The 23,482-nt window shown below is 44.9% G+C and overlaps 1 protein-coding gene across 1 annotated transcript in view; it reads right to left on the bottom strand.

The window, feature by feature from the left end:
* Positions 1 to 16,753, bottom strand: part of LOC122558808 (monoglyceride lipase-like) — a 53,342-nt gene extending 36,589 nt beyond the window's left edge. The window contains exon 1 of the mRNA XM_043707590.2: positions 16,526 to 16,753. Within this exon, the coding sequence (XP_043563525.2) occupies positions 16,526 to 16,622 (97 nt within the window). The 5' untranslated portion in view covers positions 16,623 to 16,753. The remainder of the gene's footprint in view (positions 1 to 16,525) is intronic.
* Between the last annotated feature and the right edge of the window lie 6,729 nt (positions 16,754 to 23,482).

The following is a 23,482-nucleotide window of genomic DNA, read 5'->3' as shown; positions in this document are numbered from 1 at the left end:
GAACTTAAACCTCCTGGGCTTAGAGGTAGGGTCACTGCCACAAAAGTCCTTATCTCTGCTTTAACTTAGTCATAGAATCATAGAGTCATGGAGATGTACAGCACAGAAACAGACCCTTCGGTCTAACTTGTCCATGCCAACCAGATAGCCCAACCAATCTAGTCCCACCTGCCAGCACCCAGCCATATCCCTCCAAACTCTTCCAACTTATTTTGAAACAGTGACCCCAAATTCTGGATTACGCCGTGTCAGGCATAACCCTGTCCACATCCGCCCTGACAAAACCCTTTTTAGAATATTTGATGTTTCCATCAAAATCAGTCTTTAAAACTGACCTCCCACCACCTTCAATATTTTTATGAAAAATAAGTGTTCAAACTAAATTGGAAATAAATTCTTTCAGGGTGTTATTCGGTGAGATTCACACCAATTCTGCAGGGATATCTGGATGGCTCTGGAGACTGGGGTTAACCAAGAGCTGACAGGAAGTCAGGTTCATGTCGCAAGGTACGGAGGCCAGCCGGAGAGGAAGGATTATTTCAAAATTGCATCCACTACCAACATGGTGGAAGTGTCTATGTCAGAGTGAGAGGTAGGAAGGAATTATTTTTCTACAATTTATTTTTCAAATCATTCGCAGATTGTAGGCATCACTGGCTAAGCCAGTATTCAAAATGTCAAGAGGGCAATTAGATGTAGGCTTGCTCGCTGAGCTGGAAGGCTCATTTTCAGACATTTCGTCACCATACTAGGTAACATACGAAGCTGCATCAGAACATTATTTCAACAAGTCACCACACACTGCAGCACAGAGGAACTACGCAGGGCAGAGGCAAATCACCGAGACAGTGTATTCAAAAAGAATGGGTACCCAATGAACACAGTCCACTGATTTCTCAGCAACAAACCCAAACAAGCAGACAAAACACGTCCAGAAACCCTAGCCACACTTCCCTACATCAAAGACATCTCGGAAATGACTGCCAGACTACTCGGACCCCTCGGCATCATGGTAACCCACAAACCCACTAACACACTAAAACAGCTGCTAATGAACTTGAAAGACCCTATACAAACCCTATATGCCACAAGGACCGGTGCTGGGCCCTCTACATTTTGTCATTTACATAAATGATTTGGATGTGAGCATAAGAGGCACAGTTAGTAAGTTTGCAGATGACACCTAAATTGGAGGTGTAGCGGACAGTGAAGAGGGTTACCTCAGATTACAACAGGATCTGGACCAGATGGGCCAATGGGCTGAGAACTGGCAGATGGAGTTTAATTCAGATAAATGTGAGGTGCTGCATTTTGGGAAAGCAAATCTTAGCAGGACTTATGCAATTAATGGTAAGGTCCGAGGGAATGTTGCTGAACCTTGGAGTGCAGGTTCATAGCTCCTTGAAAGTGGAGTCGCAGGTAGATAGGATAGTGAAGAAGGTGTTTGGTATGCTTTCCTTTATTGGTCAGAGTATTGAGTACAGGAGTTGGGAGGTCATGTTGCGGCTGTACAGGACATTGGTTAGGCCACTGTTGGAATATTGCATGCAATTCTGGTCTCCTTACTATCGGAAAGATGTTGTGAAACTTGAAAGGGTTCAGAAAAGATTTACAAGGATGTTGCCAGGGTTGGAGGATCTGAGCTACAGGGAGAGGCTGAACAGGCTGGAGCTGTTTTCCCTGGAGCGTCGGAGGCTGAGGGGTGACTTTATAGAGGTTTACAAAATTATGAGGGGCATGGATAGGATAAATAGACAAAGTCTTTTCCCTGGGGTGGGGGAGTCCAGAACTAGAGGGCATAGGTTTACAGTGAGAAGGGAAAGATATAAAAGAGACCTAAGGGGCAACGTTTTCACGCAGAGGGTGGTATGTGTATGGAATGAGCTGCCAGAGGATGTGGTGCAGGCTGGTACAATTGCAACATTTAAGAGGCATTTAGATGGGTATATGAATAGGAAGGGTTTGGAGGGATATGGGCTGAGTGCTGGCAGGTGGGACTAGATTGGGTTAGGATATCTGGTCGGCATAGACAGGTTGGACCGAAGGGTCTGTTTCCGTGCTGTACATCTCTATGACTCTAATGTCATTTACAAAATGCTGTGCAAGAACTGTAACAAGCACTACATTGGACAAACAGGCAGAAAACAGGCCACCAGGATACATGAACATCAACTAGCCACAAAACGACATGACCCTCTCTCACTAGTGTCCTCACATACAGATGGGGAAGAACACCACTTCGACTGGGGCAACACATCCATCTTAGAATAAGCCAAACAGAGACACGCATGAGAATTCCTAGAAGCATGGCATTCCAACCAGAACTCTAACAACAAACACTTGGATCCCATTTACCACCCCCTGAGAGAGAGAACATGAAATGACATCACCACAGGAAATGATGTCACCACAGGAAATGGCATTACCAGCCCAAGGAAACCCAAACATATAAATAGAAAGCAGGAAACACCAGCAGTGCTTCGTCCAGAGGCTCACCGAAGATGTTACCTAGTATGGTGATGAAACACCTGAAAATGAACCTTCCAGCTCAGCGAGTAAACCAGAACCTCAACCTGAGCTACAAATCTTCTCAAAACTCACTGAGGTCAATTAAAAGTCAACTGCACTGCTGTGCGTCTGGAGTCACTTGTAGCCCAGACCTGGTAAGGATGGCAGTTTTACTCTTAAAATGACATTAATGAACCAAACAGGTTTCTCACCCAACAATCAGCAATGGCTTCATGAGACTCCTAATTCATATTTTTATTGAAATAAAATTCCACAGTAGGATTTGAACCCACACATCCAGAACATCGGTTGGGTCTTTAGATTAATACTCAAGTGATGACACCACTAGGTCATCATCTTGAAGTGCTCATGCCCGAAATGTCAATTCTCTTGCTCCTCGGATGCTGCTTGACCTGCTGTGCTTTTCCAGCACCACACTCTCGACTCTGATCTCCAGCATCAGCAGTCCTCCCTTTTTCCCATCATCTATATTTATGTTACCCAATCCTGAAAAGGCTGCGGATGTAAATTCAATGATAACTTTCAGAGAATTGGAGCATATCATCTTATGGAGTTCAACCAAATATGAGGCAACCCTATACAAAGATTCTCAGGAGTCCTGGAAAAGGGCAGGTTAATTTGGGTGATGGTTTGGTGAGTTGAAAACAGGGAAGCTGAAAGTCACATAAACAGAAGTTGCTGGAAAAGCTCAGCAGGTACAGCAGCATATGCGGAGAGGAATCAGAGTTCATGTTTCAGGTTGAGTGACCCTTTGGTCAAGGGAAGGAGGAAAGAATTCCTAAATGGTAGCCATGTCTTGTTTATCAAATTGGGGTTGTTGGGGGTCTTGGGAGATGTTCTGGGGAGGCTCTGTTTAAGTGTAAGGAGCAGGGTGGTGTGAGGCTATCACATGTACAGGTTTGGTCAACTTCTTCACCTGACAGGGGAATGCACATGGAGGAAGACTGAACTGGTTGAAACATATAGATTCTTTAAGGTAGCAGGTATATAGGATAGTGAAGAAGGCGTTTGGTATGCTTTTCTTTATTGGTCAGAGTATTGAGTACAGGAGTTGGGAGGTCATGTTGCGGCTGTACAGGACATTGGTTAGACCACTTTTGGAATACTGCATGCAATTCTGGTCTCCTTACTATAGGAAGGATGTTGTGAAACTTGAAAGTGTTCAGAAAAGATTTACAAGGATGTTGCCAGAGTTGGAGGATCTGAGCTACAGGGAGAGGCTGAACAGGCTGAGGATGTTTTCCCTGGAGTGTTGGAGGATGAGGAGGACCTTACAGAGGTTTACAAAATTATGAGGGGCATGGATAGGATAAATAGACAAAGTGTCTTCCCTGGGGTGGGGGAGTCCAGAACTAGAGGGCATAGATTTAGGGTGAGGGGGAAAAATACAAAAGAGACCTAAGGGGCAACCTTTTCATGCAGAGGATGCTACGTGTATGGAATGAGCTGCCAGAGGAAGTGGTGGAGGCTGGTACAATTGCAACATTTAAAAGGCATCTGGATGGGTATTTGAATAGGAAGCGTTTGGACGGAAATGGGCTGGGTGCTGGCAGGTGGGACTAGATTGGGTTGGGATATCTGTTCAGCATGGACTAGTTGGACTGAAGGGTCTGTTTCTGTGCTGTACATCTCTATGACTCTCAGGATGTGACGGGGTGGATGTTGAAAGGTTATTTCCCCTCGAGGCAAAGTCTACAACCAGACAGCATCATCTTAGGGCAACGAGTTGCCTGTTTAAGACAGAGATGGGAAGGAATTTCTTCTCTCAGAGGGGAGTGAATCTGTGGAATTCTTTACAACAGAGGGCCGTTGAGGTTGGGTTATTGTAATAACTGCACAGATGCTAGTATCCTGTCACCCTTTATTTACTTATGCACAGTACACACTGGCTGCAAGCAGCCAGCTCAGAGTCAGTCCCTGAACTGAGGAGATTCTAAATCCCCTGTTTATAGTTAATCAGCCAAGGTTTCCTGATTGGTCCAGTTTAACAACCCCAATCAATGACCTCATCGTCAATAGGATCCACCTGGTTCCAACTGCTATTGTCATTAAGTCTGTAAGGGTATCAATGGGCTATGGAAAAGGCAGGAAAGTGAAACTGATGATTCTTTTTTCTTATTCATTCACAGGATGAGGGTATTGCTGGCTAGGTAGACCTATACCAGAGGGCAGTGGGTCTGGAGTCACATGTAGGCCCGACCAGGTAAGCATGGCAGTTTCCTTCCCTAAAGGACATTAGAGAACCACATAGGTTATTCCCTAACAATGAATTCATGGTCATGAGACTCTTGAATTCAAATTCTACCACCTGCAGCATTCGGGATTTGGACCCAGGTCCCCAGAACATTACCTGGGTTTGGATAAACAGTCAATCAAAAGTGCGACTAGGCCTCCCGATTTGTTTAGCAAATCAGCCATGGTCTGATTGAATACTGGGGCAGACGTGACAGGCTGAATGGCCCACTTCTGCTGCTACATCTTATGAGAGATATACATTTGAAAAGGAAACATTTCTAGGACTGCATGTGGGAAAAGAACAGAGAAATGGGACTAATTGGATAGATCTTTCAAGGAGCTAGAATTGTTGTGATGAACTGAATGTCCCCCTGCTGCGCCATACAATTCTGTAAATGGATAGGGAGTTGGGGGCGGAGGGGGATAGGTTGGGTGGGTAATTGTATCTCTGAATCCTTTCATAGGTCATTTTCTAAGAGGGATTAATTCCTTTTGGCCTCTGTTCTCCAAAACCCATCATTAACCTGGAACCGCGCTTCAAGTTATGTACACGTTGGCTGGCAGACTGTTACTGAGGCAAAAATGCCTCTGCCAAGTTTGGAACAAAGTCGGGTTAGAGTCTTTTGTCTAACCTCAAATCAGTGGGGCCCAGCAAACAATTCCACCTCAGAACATAACCTTTTCACTCTCTGCAAAAATTGCTGGTACCAAAAAAAATAACGTAGCAATTAAGTTTTATACAAGCAAATCCATCTTCCAAAAGAACAGTCTTCATACATTCCGATGAACGAGAGATACCAGCATTTTAATTATAAAAATTACAAAAGAACAAGATGGGAGGTGAGGAGATTTTGATTTTAAACTGATTGAATCGTTGTGATGTGCTAAGTGCTGCCTGAAAGCACTTTCAAATGGAGTTTTCGAAAGAAAATCAGATGTGCACTTGAAAGGCAGAGATTTAAAGAATTCTGGAATAACAGTGTGTGAGTGAGTGGTACTAATTATTCTCTGTTCTAAGATGTACAAATTTAGCTTCTCTGGTCTCTCCATACTTAGTGTAATCTTATGAATGAGGCTTTACAGAGTGTTTTCCAGTAAATTCCTGGCAACTGTTTCCAGGCAGATTAGGTTCATTGCTTCAGTGGATTCTTAACATGTCTTTGTTGAAGGACCCTTTTCAGAATGAATTAGCAATGACACAACCCATCTGAACTGTAAAACTATACAATACATGGAAGACAGAAGTGACACAAGGGTAGCAACAGTTTAATGGTGATTATAAGGGAACAACAGGATATGGGTCTGTTTGGTCTCCATAAGATATAGGAGCTGAAATATGCCATTCAGCCCATCGAGTACAGAACACCGGGTTCAAGGCAGGATTCTTGGTAGTGTGGAGGAACAGCGGGATCTTGGGATCCATCTCCATAGATCCCTCAAAGTTGCTGCCCAAGTTGATAGGGTTGTTAAGAATGAGTATTGTGTGTTAGGTTTCATTAACTCAAGGGGACTGAGTTTAAGAGCCGCAAGGTTAAGCTGCAGCTCTATCATGCCCTGGTTAGACCACACTTGGAATATTGTGTTCAATTCTTGTTGCCTCATTAAAGGAAAAAATGTGGAAGCTTTTGAGAGGGTGCAGAGGAAATTTACCAGGATGCTGCCTGGACTGGAGGGCATGACTTTTGAAGAAAGGTTGAGGGAGCTAGAGCTTTTCTCATTGAGGCGAAGGATGACAGGTGACTTGATAGACTTGTACAAGATGATGAGAGGCATAGATAGACAGAAACCTTTCCCCACGGCTGCAATGGCTATCATAGAATCATAGAGTCATAAAGATGTACAGCAGGGAAACAGACCCTTCGGTCCAACCTATCCATGCCGTCCAGATATCCTAACCCAATCTAGTCCCATCTGCCAGCACCCGGCCCATATCCCTCTAAACCCTTCCTATTCATATACCCATCTAAATGCCTCTTAAATGTTGCAATTGTACCAGCCTCCACCACATCCTCTGGCAGCTCATTCCATACACGGACCGCCCGCTGTGTGAAATAGTTGCCCCTTAGGTCTCTCTTATTTCTTTCCCCTCTCACCCTAAACCTATGCCCTCTAGTTCTCGACTCCCCAACCCCAGGGAAAAGACTTTGTCTATTTATCCTATCCATGCCCCTCATAATTTCGTAAACCTCTATAAGGTCACCCCTCAGCCTCCGACGCTCCAGAGAAAACAGCCCCAGCCTGTTCAGCCTCTCCCTATAGCTCAGATCCTTCAACCCTGGCAACAGCCTTGTAAATCTTTTCTAAACCCTTTCAAGTTTCACAACATCTTTCCGATACGAAGGAGACCAGAATTGCACGCAATGTTCCAACGGTGGCCTAACCAATGTCCTGTACAGCCGCAACATGACCTCCTGTACTCAATACTCTGACCAACAAAGGAAGGGATACCAAAGGCCTTCTTCACTATCCTATGTACCTGCGAGTCCACTTTCAAGGAGCTATGAACCTGCACTCCAAGGTCTCTTTGTTCAGCAACACTCCCTAGGACCTTACCACTAAGTGTATAAGTCCTGCTACGATTTGCTTTCCCAAAATACAGCACCTCTCATTTATCTGAATTAAACTCCATCTGCCACTTCTCAGCCCATTGGCCCATCTAGTCCAGATCCTGTTGTAATCTGAGGTAACCCTCTTCACTGTCCACTACACTTCCAATTTTGGTGTCATCTGCAAACTTACTAACTGTACCTCTTATGCTCGCATCCAAATCATTTATGTGAATGACAAAAAGTAGAGGGCCCAGCACCGATCCTTGTGGCACTCCATTGGTCACAGGCCTCCGTCTGCAAAACAACCCTCCACCACCACCCTCTGTCTTCTACCTTTGAGCCAGTTCTGAATCCAAATGGCTAGTTCTCTCTTTATTCCATGAGATCTAACCTTGCAGATCAGTGTCCCATGGGGAACCTTGTCGAATGCCTTACTGAAGTCCATATAGATCACATCTACTGCTCTGCCCTCATCAATCTTCTTTGTTACTTCTTCAAAATACTCAATCAAGTTTGTGCGACATGATTTCCCACACACAAAGCCATGTTGACAATCCCGAATCAGTCCTTGCCTTTCCAAATACATGTACATCCTGTCCCTCAGGATTCCCTCCAACAACTTGCCCACCACCGAAGTCAGGCTCACCAGTCTATAGTTCCCTGGCTTGTCTTTACCACCCTTCTTAAATAGTGACACCACGTTTGCCAACCTCCAGTCTTCCAGCACCTCACCTGTGACTATCGATGATACAAATATCTCAGCAAGAAGCAGCAGCAATTACTCCTTTAACTTCCCACAGAGTTTTCGGGTACACCTGATCAGGTCCTGGGGATTTATCCACTTTTAACCGTTTGAAGACTTCCAGCACTTCCTCCTCTATAATCTGGACATTTTGCAAGATGTCACCATCTATTTTCCTACAGTTTATATCTTCCATATCCTTTTCCACAGTCCATATTGATGTAAAATATTCATTTAGTATCTCCCCCATCTCCTGTGGCTCCACACAAAGGCCTCCTTGCTGATCTTTGAGGGGCCCTATTCTCTCCCTAGTTACCCTTTTGTCCTTAATATATTTGTAAAAACCCTTTGGATTCTCCTTAATCCTATTTGCCAAAGCTATCTCATGTCCCCGTTTTGCCCTCCTGATTTCCATCTTAAGTATACTCATACTTTCTTTATACTCTTCTAAGGATTCACTCGATCTGTCCTGTCTATACCTGACATATGCTTCCTTCTTTTTCTTAACCAAACCCTCAATTTCTTTAGTCGTCCAGCATTCCCTAAAACTACCAGCCTTCCCTTTCACCCTGACAGGAATATACTTTCTCTGGATTCTTGTTACCTCATTTGTGAAGGCTCCCCATTTTCCAGCCGTCCCTTTACCTGCGAACATCTGCCTCCAATCAGCTTTCGAAAGTTCTTGCCTAATACTGTCAAAATTGGCCTTTCTCCAATTTAGAACTTCAATTTTTAGATCTGGTCTATTCTTTTCCATCACTATTTTAAAACTAATAGAATTATGGTCGCTGGCCCCAAAGTGCTCCCCCACTGCCACCTCAGTCACCTGCCCTGCCTTATTTCCCAAGAGTAGGTCAGGTTTTGCACCTTCTCTAGTAGGTACATCCACATACTGAATCAGAAAATTGTCTTGTACACACTTAAGAAAATCCTCATCTAAACCTTTAACACTATGGCAGTCCCAGTCGATGTTTGGAAAGTTAAAATCACCTACCATAACCACCATATTATTCTTACAGATAGCTGAGACCTCCTTACAAGTTTGTTTCTCAATTTCCCTCAGACTATTGGGGGGTCTATAATACAATCTCAATAAGGTGATCATCCCTTTCGTATTTCTCAGTTCCACCCAAATAACTTCCCTGGATGTATTTCCGGGAATATCCTCCCTCAGCACAGCTGTAATGCTATCCCTTATCAAAAATGCCACTTCCCCTCCTCTCTTGCCTCCCTTTCTATCCTTCCTGTAGCATTTGTATCCTGGAACATTAAGCTGCCAGTCCTGCCCATTCCTGAGCCATGTCTCTGTAATTGCTATGATATCCCAGTCCCATGTTCCTAACCATGCCCTGAGTTCATCTGCCTTCCCTGTTAGGCCCCTTGCATTGAAATAAATGCAGTTTAATTTATTAGTCCTACCTTGTCCCTGCCTGCCCTGACTGTCTGACTCTCTTCTGTTCTCAGCTGTACCCGTCTCAGATCGATCTCTTTCCTCACTATCTCCCTGGGTCCCAAGCCCCCACCTTACTTGTTTAAATCCTCCCAAGCAGTTATAGCAAATTTCCCTGCCAGTATATTAGTCCCCTTCCAATCCATCCTTCTTGTACAGGTCACTTCTACCTCAAAAGAGATTCCAATGATCCAAAAATGTGAATCCTTCTCCCATACACCAGTTCCTCAGCCATGCATTCATCTGCTCTATCCTCCAATTCCTGCGCTCACTAGCTCGTCGCACTGGGAGTAATCCAGATATTACTACCCTTGAGGACCTCCTTTTTAAATTTCTGCCTAACTCTCTGTAATCTCCCTTCAGAGTTATAAGGTCGCCAGGAAGGATCTGAAGAGAGAGCTAAGAGCAGCAAGGAGGGGACATGAAAAGTCCTTAGTTGGTAGGATTAGGGAAAACTCAAAGACTTACTATAGGTATGTCAGGAATAAAAGAATGACTAGGGTAGGAATAGGTCCACTCAAGGATAGTAGTGGGAAGTTGCGTGTGGAGGCTGAAGAGATTGGGGAGACACTTTTCGTCAGTATTCACTCAGGAACAGGACATTGTTGCCGATGTGAATACTGAGTCACAATTAAGTAGAATGAACGGCTTTGAGGTATGTAGGGAAGAGGTTGTGGTGTAAAATTCCAAGCAGTGGAATGTGGTGAAACGGTTAAAAATTATGTCCCAATACATGTGTGAATCTAACCGGAATGGAGGTGTTGCTTAGTCCCGTGTGAATCTTCTTATCTGTATGTAACCAGAATGGAATGTGTTTTTTAGCCTTGCTCTGCTGTTCACATGAATGTTTATATCTGGAAAAGAGTATATCAGCTGGAAAAGTCTCCAGTTCGGTGAGTCTGCTCCGGGGTTACGTTTAACCGCCGAGCGTGGGTTGTTGGCAACCGCTCTACGAGAACTGACGGCTCCCAGTTTTGGTAACATGTAGAGTGAGTATAAGCCAGACCCGTTCTGGCGACGCTGCGGGGAATAAAATGCCCATATTCTAGCAGACTCGCCTCTTGGTCGTTTGTTCTGTGTCAGACTACTCTCCTACGAACCTGACCTTGAGAATTTTTTAAAACATTTGGCGTAGTCGAGCAGGGTCAATCGCAATTGAGGAGAGATTTTGATACAGAACAATGTTTTGGAAAAAGACTAAGAAACCAGAAGAACAAACTGTGGAGGTCCCGACCGTCCCGGGATGGCATGGATGTGGGCATGTACATGGCAGTTTGTTTGAGAAAGGATCCCAGTCCTGCCGAAGAACCCCTTGCCTGGGGTACAGCGGAGGATGTGGGCATGCCCAAAAAGCTGAAGCGGAGTTAACAGAATTGAATGGGATTGAACTGAACTGAACTGAGTGGAACTGAAGTGAATCAAATTGAACGGAACAAAATGGAACTGAGCTAAATTGAATTGAAATGGACGGAACTGAATTGAACACAATTGAATTGAACTGAACAGACCTGAACTGAGCTGAATTGAATTACACTGAATTGACTGAACTGAAATTAACTGAAACGAATTGAACTGAATTAAGCATAATGTAACACATGTATTGGGCCAAGCAGTGGAATGTGGTGTAAAATTCCAAGCAGTGGAATGTGGTGAAACGGTTAAAAATTATGTCCCAATACATGTGTGAATCTAACCGGAATGGAGGTGTTGCTTAGTCCCGTGTGAATCTTCTTATCTGTATGTAACCAGAATGGAATGTGTTTTTTAGCCTTGCTCTGCTGTTCACATGAATGTTTATATCTGGAAAAGAGTATATCAGCTGGAAAAGTCTCCAGTTCGGTGAGTCTGCTCCGGGGTTACGTTTAACCGCCGAGCGTGGGTTGTTGGCAACCGCTCTACGAGAACTGACGGCTCCCAGTTTTGGTAACATGTAGAGTGAGTATAAGCCAGACCCGTTCTGGCGACGCTGCGGGGAATAAAATGCCCATATTCTAGCAGACACGCCTCTTGGTCGTTTGTTCTGTGTCAGACTACTCTCCTACGAACCTGACCTTGAGAATTTTTTAAAACAGAGGTGTTGGAAATTCTGGAAAGGGTGAAAATAGATAAGTCCCCTGAGCCTGATGGCATTTATCCTAGGATTCTCTGGGAAGCAAGGGAGGAGATTGCAGAGCCATTGGCCTTGATTTTTATGTCCTCGTTGTCTACAGAAATAGTGCCAGAAGACTGGAGGATAGGAAATGTGGTTCCCTTGTTCAAGAAGGGGAGTAGGGATAACCCTAGTAACTATAGGCCGGTGAGTCTCACTTCTGTTGTGGGCAAAGTCTTAGAGAGAATTGTAAGGGATAGGATTTATGAACATCTGGATAGGAATAATGTGATCAAGGATAGTCAGCATGGTTTTGTGAAGGGCAGGTCGTGCCTCACAAACCTTCTTGAATTCTTTGAGAAGGTGACTAAGTAGGTGGACGAGGGTAAAGCGGTAGATGTGGTGTATATGGATTTTAGTAAGGCGTTTGATAAGGTTCCCCATGGTAGGCTACTGCAGAAAATATGGAGGTATGGCATTGAGGGTGAGTTGGAGGTTTGGATTAGGAATTGGCTGGCTGGAAGAAGACAGAGGGTAGTAGTTAATGGTAAAGGTTCATCTTGGAGTGCAGTTACTAGCGATGTTCCGCAAGGATCTGTTTTGGGACCATTGCTGTTTGTCATTTTTATAAATGACCTGGAGGAGGGGCTAGAAGGTTGGGTGAGCAAGTTTGCGGATGATACGAAAGTCAGTGGAGTTGTTGACAGTGAGGAAGGATGTGTCAGGTTACAGTGGGATATAGATAAGCTGCAGAGCTGGGCAGAAAGGTGGCAAATGGAGTTCAATGTCGGTAAGTGTGAGGTGATTCACTTTGGTAAGAGTAACAGAAAGATGGGGTACTGGGCTAATGGTCGGTAACTTGGTAGTGTGGATGAGCAGAGGGATCTTGGTGTCCATGTACACGGATCTCTGAAAGTTGCCACCCAGGTAAATAGTGTGGTGAAGAAGGCATATGGTGTTCTGGCTTTTATTGGTAGAGGAATTGAGTTCCGGAGTCCTGAGGTCATATTGCAGTTGTATAAGACTCTGGTGCGGCCGCATCTGGAGTATTATGTGCAGTTTTGGTCGCCATACTATAGGAAGGATGTGGAGGCACTGGAACGGGTGCAGAGGAGGTTTACCAGGATGTTGCCTGGTATGGTAGGAAGATCGTATGAGGAAAGGCTGAGGCACTTGGGGCTGTTTTCATTGGAGAAAAGAAGGTTTAAGGGTGACTTGATAGAGGTGTACAAGATGATTAGAGGTTTAGATATGGTTGACCATGAGAACCTTTTTCCACGTATGGAGTCAGCTATTACGAGGGGGCATAGCTTTAAATTAAGGGGGGGTAGGTATAGGACAGATGTTAGGGGTAGATTCTTTACTCAGCGAGTCGTGAGTTCATGGAATGTCCTGCCAGTAGCAGTGGTGGACTCTCCCTCTTTATGGGCATTTCAACGGGCATTGGATAGGCATATGGAGGATAGTGGGCTAGTGTAGGTTAGGTGGGCTTGGATCGGCGCAACATTGAGGGCCAAAGGGCCTGTACTGCGCTGTATTCTTCTATGTCTATGTTCTATGTTCTATGAGTCTCAACCTTTTCCCTTCCGATGTCATTGGTTCCAATGTGGACAATGACCTCCTGCTGGCCCCTCTCCCCCGTGAGAACATTCTGCACCCTCTCTGAGACATCCTTGATCCGGCACCAGGGAAACAACACACCATTCTGCTTTTTCTCTGCTGGCCACAGAAATGTCTATCTGTACCTCTGACTACAGAATCCCCTAACACAATTGATCTCTTGGAAGCCTTCATACCCCTCGTTGCATTAGAGCCAGTCTCAATACCAGAAACTTGGCTGTTCATGCTACATTCCCCTGAGAATCTATCACCCCCTACATTTTCCAAAACAGCATACCTGTTTGAAATGGGTATATCCACAAAAGACTCCTGCCCTAGGTGCTGACCTCTCTCACCCTTCCTGGAATTAACCCATCTATGTGACTGTATCTGAGACTTTCCCCCCCCCCCTTCCTATAACTGCCATCTATCACATACTGTTGCTGTTGCAAATTCCTCATCGCTTCTATCTGTCTCTCCAACTGATCCACTTGATCTGATAAGATTCACATCCAACAACATTTATGGCAGATATAATCCGCAGAAACCCTTAAACTCTCTTTAAACTCCCACATCTGACAAGAATTGCATATCACTGCAAAGGAGAAAGTGAGGACTGCAGATGCTGGAGATCAGAGCTGAAAATGTGTTGCTGGAAAAGCGCAGCAGGTCAGGCAGCATCCAAGTAGCAGGAGAATCGACGTTTCGGGCATAAGCTCATGGATGCTGCCTGACCTGCTGCGCTTTTCCAGCAACACATATCACTGCAAAGGCCATTTTTGCTCCTTCACAATCTACAGACCCAGAAAATAACACTGTCTTATTCCTCTACAAACACGGCCCCAGGTTAAATTAATAGCTATGGCTTATATTTTAAGTTTAATCAAGAGACTTATCTCCAAAACATATAATCAAGAAAGAATCCACTATACTCACTACTGCAGCCTTTCTCTTGGACAGACTTAAAACAACAATTAACTTATCTGATTCTGTGCTGTGAACTTCGCCCAACAGTTCCTCAAAGATTAGTTGTGAATTTCACTGTTTGTTAATTTTCCCAGATGCACCCAGATGTCCAGAGATACATGAATTCAAACAGCAAAGGTGGTAACTGTGCAGGTTCTCTCTCTATCACGAGAGGGGCCTTTATTTTAAGGTGATTAGAGGAAGGTTTAGGGGAGATGTCAGAGATCGGTTCTTTACACAGAGAGTGGTGGGTGTGTGGAATGCACTGCCAGCTGTGGTAGTAGAGTCAGATACATGAGGGACATTTAAGCGACTCTTGGTTAGGCACGTGGATGATAGTAAAATGAAGGGTATGTAGGTTGGTTTGATCTTAGAGTAGGATAAAAGGTTGGCACAACATTGAGGGCTGAAAGGTCTGTACCTTGCTGTACTGTTCTAAAATCTAAATCATTCAAAGCGTCCATGCATTGGCTGGGAAGTCAGAAGGCCCTCTGTGCTCTGAAAGGCATGGGTTGGAAATAGCAATTTCTCAAAACCTCATTGAGCTGGGCAAGCTGGAGCTAACATGAGCCATCTCAAGGAACCCCCTTCCATCCAAAGTGCTGCATCCCCCCTCAAGAGTGCCCATACATGCACCTTCTCTCTGGGAGGCTAATGCCAATTTACTCAATTGCTCACAGCCAAGGTACAGATATTCAGGCTAATCTCTCCTGTTTCTGTGCCCATGGGGGACCACCGCTTATTGGCAGGTCCCACAGCAAGTTAGTTCACAAATGGGTCATCAGATCACCTCCCACTCCTACGTGAATGCTTACGCCAGAGACCTTTGGCAGAGGGTCATGGTCTTTGCTTATCAAACAAAAGTAGACCACCAGGAGGCTGGAAGAACACAACGAGCCTGGAGTCAATATTGAGTTCTCCAATTTTAAATAGTCTCCCTTCCCAGCCCCTCCCCCTCCCTGCCCACTCCTCCCAGCCACCAACCAGATTCATTCCTCCCATTGGCCAACCAAGTCGTACCCTCTACCTGTCTCAATTTATCCCCATTTCACCACCCTGCACCCCCACCATCCGTTTATCTGCAGGTCCCCTTACACCCACCCCCCAGACCTGAAGAAGGGTTACACCCAAAACCTTGACTTCTCCACCTCCTGAGACTGCCTGGCTTGCTGTGTTCATCCAGCCTCCTGCCTGTCTACCTGGGATTCCAGCATCTGCAGCTTTTTTTTTGTCTCCATCAAATCAAGGAGCAGGCACGAGGTGCTGACTGGCCAATTTCTGCTCTTGATTCCTATGTCCTTGTGCTGTCCTGTGGTTTTCCGGCCCAGATCCCTGGCGCTGTGACGCAGCAGTGCTAACCAGTGAACCACTACACCACCCACCCCAGACTTGAAACATTAACTCCACTTTCTTCATGCAAATGCTGCCAGACCTGCCAAGTTCCACCAGCAATGACTGTTTTACGTCTCCACTTCTTCGTTTCATTTTAACCATTAACCTCACTTTTTATTCCACTTTGTTAAATTCAGATATCACTGTCTGCCAGGATGGGACACTCACACTCACACTCACACTCACACACCGTTTCACACTCACACACCGTTTCACACACACAAACTCACACAGACACACATACAGACACACAGAGAGACACGTGCACACACACACACACACACAAGTACATACACATACAGACACACAGAGATACACACACATGGACACACACACATAGTCTCTCACACACACACACACACAGGCACACATACAGACACAGAGAGACACATGTGCACACACATAGACACAAGTACATACACATACAGGCACATAAAGACGCATACATGGACACACACACATACACAGACACACATGGACACACATACAGACACACACACAGACACATGCACAGACACCAGTACATACACACACAGGCACATAGAGAACCGCACACACACAGACAGACACACACAGACAGACACACACAGACAGACACACACACACAGACACACACACACAGACACACACACACAGACACACTCACCCACCCTGTGGCATTTGGCTGGAATTCAGGGTTACACAGTCAGTGACATTATCATTACGCCCCTTCACCAGTCCCTCTCCCCACAAAGCCCAAAGTGTTCCTGAAGGAGGGTCCCTGGACACGAAACACTAATTCTGCTTTCTCTCCCCCACAGATGCTGCCAGACCTACTAGGTTTCTGCAGTACTTCATGTTCTTGTTACAAAGCCCAATATGGACAAAGACTAAGGAATTAATTGGGAGCGACCAAAAGATGGGGTGAACGCTGTACCGATGGATGGTTATCCTGGGTAAAGAGGGTGGGGGTGTGTGGCCATGATGGTACTCACTGTGATCATGTGCAAATACAAACAAGGCATGCTTTGTCATCACCCCAGCAACTCCTTGATAGCGGCCGCTGTGTTCTCCTGCAGCGTGTATTATCATCGCTAAACCCCTAAAAGAGGAATGAGAAATTCAGCCGTGAAATAGCATGCAAATCAACTTCAATGTAAAGCAAGGTGCATCAAAACACAAGGGGATGGAGAGTGCAGCCAGAGGCTGGAGCACTGGTCCTGATCTCAGTAAACATTGCAATCTCTGTGATGGAGTTCTCCTGTCTCAACACAGTCACTAGTGCAAAACAAACAGCCAATGAAATGGAAGAATTCTCATAGATGGCAAACCATGAGGTTAACATCTATTGAATCCCTTCACTTTTAAGATTGAGATTTCAAAGTAGAAACATACAAGAAATTTCAGTGGAAACTGAAGTAACAGAAACAAACTTTAATCTTTACTCATAGTTTTTAAAAATGTGGCATTTCTTGTCACAATGGAGAAATTTAACATTAACATTAGAAGGATACGGGCTAAGTGCAGGGAAATGGGGTTAGCGTGGATGGACCAGTTTGGTCAGGGATGGACCAGTTTGGTCAGGGATGGACCAGTTTGACCTGTCTCCATGCTATGTCTCTAAATGAAGGTAAAATTCCTCTTTCAGAGCCGGTGAGAATGGTTAAGCCCAATAATCAGATTGGGAAAACATTTAAGACCATAAGACCATTATTTGACGATAAGAAATAGGAACAGAGAAGGCCATTCAGCCCCTTATGTCTGCTCTACCATTCACTAGGATCATGGCCGACCCAAAATTCCTGCCCTTTCCCCTCTATTCCCTGATCAATCAAGAATCTATCGATCTCAGCCTTAAATATACACAAGGACTCTGTCCCCACAGCTCTCTGAGTTCCAAAGGCGCTCAATCCTCTGAGAAAAGAAATTCCTCCCCATCTCAGTCTGAAATTGGTGCCCCTTTATTCTGAGACTGTACCGTCTGGTCCTAGACTTTCCCACGTGGGGAAACATCCTCTCAGCACTGCCCCTTAAGAATCCTATTGGAAGCTGAGTTTGTTCACACTGCCTAACATACCTGTTTCATGTTTATAGAATTGAGTAAATTATGCCTCTTAATATGTGGAATCTAATACAATACACTGGCCTTCCCTTCCTGCCTCTGGCTCCCCCCCTTTCTGTCTTCACCATCGTCCCCTCCCTCCACCCAAGGCTTCAGTTGGATGTAGCAGTGAGTAACTGAGTGACACAGATCCCCAGTAAGTGCTGAGTCTGGGTCACTGCCTTGCTCTCATGGTTGCTGAGGTATAAAGAGGGAAGACTTATCCATCTAACCACACCCCCATCCATCTATCCCGCCCCCAGCAACCCCCCCCCCCCCCCCAACTTCCAGCACCCCTCCATCACTTCCTCTGGCAGCTCATTCCACACACTTACCATCCTCTGCATGAAATAGTTGCCCCTTAGGTCTCTTTTATACCTTTGCCCTCTCACCCTAAACCTATGCCCTCTAGTTCTGGACTCCCCGACCCCAGGGAAAAGACTTTGTCTATTTATCCTATCCATGTCCCTCATAACTTTGTAAACCTCTATAAGGTCACCCCTCAGCCTCCGACGCTCCAGGGAAAACAGCCCCAGCCTGTTCAGCCTCTCCCTGTAGCTCAGATCCTCCAACCCTGGCAACATCCTTGTAAATCTTTTCTAAACCCTTTCAAGTTTCACAACATCTTTCCGATAGGAAGGAGACCAGAATTGCATGCAAATATTCCAACAGTGGTCTAACCAATGTCCTGTACAGCCACAACATGACCTCCCAACTCCTGTACTCAATACTCTGACCAATAAAGGAAAGCATACCAAACGCCTTCTTCACTATCCTATCTACCTGCGACTCCACTTTCAGGGAGCTATGAACCTGCACTCCAAGGTCTCTTTGTTCAGCAACACTCCCTCGGACCTTACCATTAAGTGTATAAGTCCTGCTAAGATTTGCTTTCCCAAAATGCAGCACCTTGCATTTATCTGAATTAAACTCCATCTGCCACCTCTCAGCCCATTGGCCTATCTGGTCCAGATCCTATTGTAATCTGAGGTAACCCTCTTCGCTGTCCACTACACCTCCAATTTTGGTGTCATCTGCAAACTTACTAACTGTACCTCTTATGCTCGCATCCAAATCATTTATGTAAATGACAAAAGGTAAAAGGTAGAGGGCCCAGCACCTATCCTTGTGACACTCCACTGGTCACAGGCCTCCAGTCTGAAAAACAACCCTCCGCCACCACCCTCTGTCTTCTACCTTTGAGCCAGTTCTGAATCCAAATGGCGAGTTCTTTCTTCATTCCATGAGATCTAACCTTGCTAATCAGTGTCCCATGGGGAACCTTGTCGAATGCCTTACTGAAGTCCATATAGATCACATCTACTGCTCTGCCCTCATCAATCTTCTTTGTTATTTCTTCAAAATACTCAATCAAGTTTGTGCGACATGATTTCCCACACACAAAGCCATGTTGACTATCCCTAATCAGTCCTTGCCTTTCCAAATACATGTACATCCTGTCCCTCAGGATTCCCTCCAACAACTTGCCCACCACCGAGGTCAGGCTCACTGGTCTATAGTTCCCTGGCTTGTCCTTACTGCCCTTCTTAAACAGTGGCACCACGTTTGCCAACCTCCAGTCTTCCAGCACCTCACATGTGACTATCGATGATACAAATATCTCAGCAAGAGGCCCAGCAATCACTTCTCTAGCTTCCCACAGAGTTCTAGGGTACACCTGATCAGGTCCTGGGGATATATCCACCTTTAACCATTTCAAGACATCCAGCACTTCCTCCTCTGTAATCTGGACATTTTGCAAGATGTCACCATCTATTTTCCTACAGTCTATATCTTCGGTATCCTTTTCCCCAGTAAATACTGATGCAAAATATTCATTTAGTATCTTCCCCCATCTCCTGTGGCTCCACACAAAGGCCTCCTTGCTGATCTTTGAGGGGCCCTATTCTCTCCCTAGTTACCCTTTTGTCCTTAATATATTTGTAAAAACCCTTTGGACTATCCTTAATTCTATTTGCCAGCGCTATCTCATGTCGCCGTTTTGCCGTCCTGATTTCCCTCTTAAATATACTCCTACTTCCTTTATACTCTTCTAAGGATTCACTCGATCTGTCCTGTCTATACCTGACATATGCTTCCTTCTTTTTCTTAACCAAACCCTCAATTTCTTTAGTCGTCCAGCATTCCCTAAAACTACCAGCCTTCCCTATCACCCTGACAGGAATATACTTTCTCTGGATTCTTGTTATCTCATTTCTGAAGGCTTCCCATTTTCCAGCCGTGTCTTTACCTGTGAACATCTGCCTCCAATCAGCTTTCGAAAGTTCTTGCCTAATACTGTCAAAATTGGCCTTTCTCCAATTTAGAACTTCAACTTTTAGATCTGGTCTATCCTTTTCCATCACTATTTTAAAACTAATAGAATTCTGGTTGTTGGCCCCAAAGTGCTCCCCAAATGACACCTCAGTCACCTGCCGTGCCTTGTTTCCCAAGAGTAGGTCAGGTTTTGCACCTTCTCCAGTAGGTACATCCACATACTGAATCAGAAAATTGTCTTGTACACACTGAAGAAATTCCTCTCCATCTAAATCTTTAACACTATGGCAGTCCCAGTCGATGTTTGGAAAGTTAAAATCCCCTACCATAACTACCCTATTATCCTTACAAATAGCTGAGATCTCCTTACAAGTTTGTTTCTCAATTTCCCTCTGACTATTAGGGGGTCTGTAATAAAATCCCAATAAGGTGATCATCCCTATCTTATTTCTCAGTTCCACCCAAATAACTTCCCTGGATGTATTTCCAGGAATATCCTCCCGCACAGCTGTAATGCTATCCCTTATCAAAAATGCCACTCCCCCTCCACTCTTGCCTCCCTTTCTATCCTTCCTGTAGCATTTGTATCTTGGAACATTATGCTGCCAGTCCTGCCCATTCCTGAGCCATGTTTCTGTAATTGCTAATGATATCCCAGTCCCATGTTCCTAACCATGCCCTGAGTTCATCTGCCTTCCCTGTTAGTCTCCTTGCATTGAAATAAATGCAGTTTAATTCATTAGTTCTACCTTGTCCCTGCCTGCCCAGACTGTTTGATTCACTTCTGTTCTCAACTGTACCAGCCTCAGATCGATCTCTTTCCTCACTATCTCCCCGGGTCCCAACCCCCACCTTACTAGTTTAAATCCTCCCAAGCAGTTCTAGCAAATTTCCCTGCCAGTATATTAGTCCCCTTCCAATTTAGGTGCAATCCGTCCTTCTTGCACAGGTCACTTCTACCCCAAAAGAGATTCCAATGATCCAAAAATGAGAATCCTTCTCCCATACACCAGCTCTTTAGCCATGCATTCATTTGCTCTATCCTCCTATTCCTGCCCTCACTAGCTCGTAGCACTGGGAGTAATCCAGATATTACTACCCTTGAGGACCTCCTTTTTAAATTTCTGCCTAACTCTCTGTAATCTCCCTTCAGAATCTCAACCTTTTCCCTTCCAATGTCGTTGGTTCCAATGTGGACAATGACCTCCTGCTGGCCCCTCTCCCCCGTGAGAACACTCTGCACCCTCTCTGAGACATCCTTGATCCTGGCACCAGGGAAACAACACACCATTCTGCTTTTTCTCTGCTGGCCACAGAAACGCCTGTCTGTTCCTCGGACTACAGAATCCCCTAACACAATTGATCTCTTGGAAGCCGATGTACCCCTTGTTGCATTAGAGCCAGTCTCAATACCAGAAACTTGGCTGTTCATGCTCCGTTCCCCTGAGAATCCATCACCCCCTCCATTTTCCAAAACAGCATACCTGTTTGAAATGGGTATATCTACAAAAGACTCCTGCCCTAGGTGCTGACCTCTCTCACCCTTCCTGGAGTTAACCCATCTATGTGACTGTATCTGAGACTTCCCCCCCCTTCCTATAACTGCCATCCATCACATACTGTTGCTGTTGCAAATTCCTCATCGCTTCTATCTGTCTCTCCAACCGATCCACTTGATCTGATAAGATTCGCATCCAACAGCATTTATGGCAGATATAATCCGCAGTAACCCTTAAACTCTCTTTAAACTCCCACATCTGACAAGAAGTACATATCACTGCAAAGGCCATTTTTTGCTCCTTCACAATCTACAGACCCAGAAAATAATACCGTCTTATTCCTCTACAAAACGCTGCCTCAGGTTAAATTAATAGTTATGGCTTATATTTTAAATTTAATCAAGAGACTTATCTCCAAAAACATATAATCAAGAAAGAACCCACTGTACTCACTACTGCAGCCTTTCTCTTGGACAGACTTAAAACCACGATTAACTTATCTGATTCTGTGCTGTGAACTTCGCCCAAACTGGTTCCTCCAAGATTATTTGTGAAATTCTCTTTTTTTATTAATTTTCCCAGACGCACTCCGATGTCCAGCGACACATGAATTCAAAAACAGCAAAGGCAGTAACTGTGCAGGTTCTCTCTCTCTCTCTCTCTCTCTCTCTCTCTCTCCTGCACTGTCCTCACCATGTTCTTCCTTTGTCTGTCCTTCTCCCTTTTAAAACTGCTGTCGTTTTGACTTTTTTTTCCAAAGTTCCAAAACAATGCAACAGCATATAAAACAGTAGTTGCTGCTCCTGGAATTTGAGGAAATCACCTCCAACACCTAAAATACCTCAAAAAAGGAGCAGCCCCTACAGCCATAAATTTTTCCCGTCCTCCATCCTGGATTACCCAGAATCCGGGTTTAGGGTGAGAGGTGAAAGATACAAAAGAGACGTTTCACACCGAGGGTGGTGCATGTGTGGACTGGCTGTCAGAGGAAGTGGTGGAGGACGGTACAATTGCAAATTTTAAAAGGCATCTGGATGAGTATTTGAATAGGAAGCGTTTGGAGGGATATGGGCCAGGTGCTGGCAGGTGGGACTAGATTGGCGTGGGATATCTGGTTGGCATGGACGATTTGGACCAAAGGGCCTGTTTCCATGCTGTACATCTCTATGACAATGATTCTAAGAGAAACAAAGAGCCGATGATGTGTGTGTGTGTGTGTGTGTGTGTGTGTGTGTGTGTGTGTGTGTGTGTGAGAGAGAGAGAGAGAAACAGAAGAGGGGTGGTGAGAAACGAAAACTACTCTGAAAAATTTTGTATTGGCTGTAATGTTTTGGGGACATCCAGGTTTCAAAGAAGTGAGTATAAAATTGCAAGTTCTTTCTTGAATTCCTTTCTCCAGGCAGAAATGATGATCAAATCCAAAATCATCTTCTTGTAGATGGTCCAGGGGTGGTCTTAGCAATGTTTGAAACAGGAATAACCCCTTGTGTCTGCTTTGCCATTCTATAAGATCATGGCTGTGCCACTCCTCACAACCTCTCAACACCAAGTTGGTATTTTTCAAAATTCAATCGTGGGATTTGGGCATTGCTGGCTAGGCCAGCATTTATTGCCCGTCCCTAACCACCCAAAAGACAGTGAAGAGTTAACCATGTTGCTGTGGGTCTGGAGTCACATGTAGGCCAGACAAGGTAAGGATGGCAGCTTCCTACCCTGAAGGACATTAGTGAACCAGGTGGGTTTTCCCAACAATTGGCAATGGTTTCATTAAACTCCTAATTCCAGATTCTTTACTGAATTAAAATTCCACTGTCAACCATAGCGGGATTCTAACCAGGGCCCCAGAACATGAACTGGGTTTCTGGATTAATATCTTCTAGGAGAAAGTGAGGACGGCAGATGCTGGAGATCAGAGCTGAAAATGTTTAGTGTATGGATTTTTCTGTGGATGAAGAACAGTAGAGGTCCTTTGCAAGTCTGTGAGAGTGTTGTCCTGAGCTGGGGTAGGGCTATAGTCTGGCTTAATAATTACCTTCTGAGACCACATCACGAGTACTCTGCACAGTATTGATCCC

This window comes from Chiloscyllium plagiosum, unplaced genomic scaffold (genome assembly GCF_037043375.1).
Source record: "Chiloscyllium plagiosum isolate Xiang-an unplaced genomic scaffold, Cpla_swu_hap1 HiC_scaffold_14, whole genome shotgun sequence".
Lineage (NCBI taxonomy): Eukaryota > Metazoa > Chordata > Chondrichthyes > Orectolobiformes > Hemiscylliidae > Chiloscyllium > Chiloscyllium plagiosum.
This window is presented reverse-complemented; position numbering and strand designations above follow the sequence as displayed.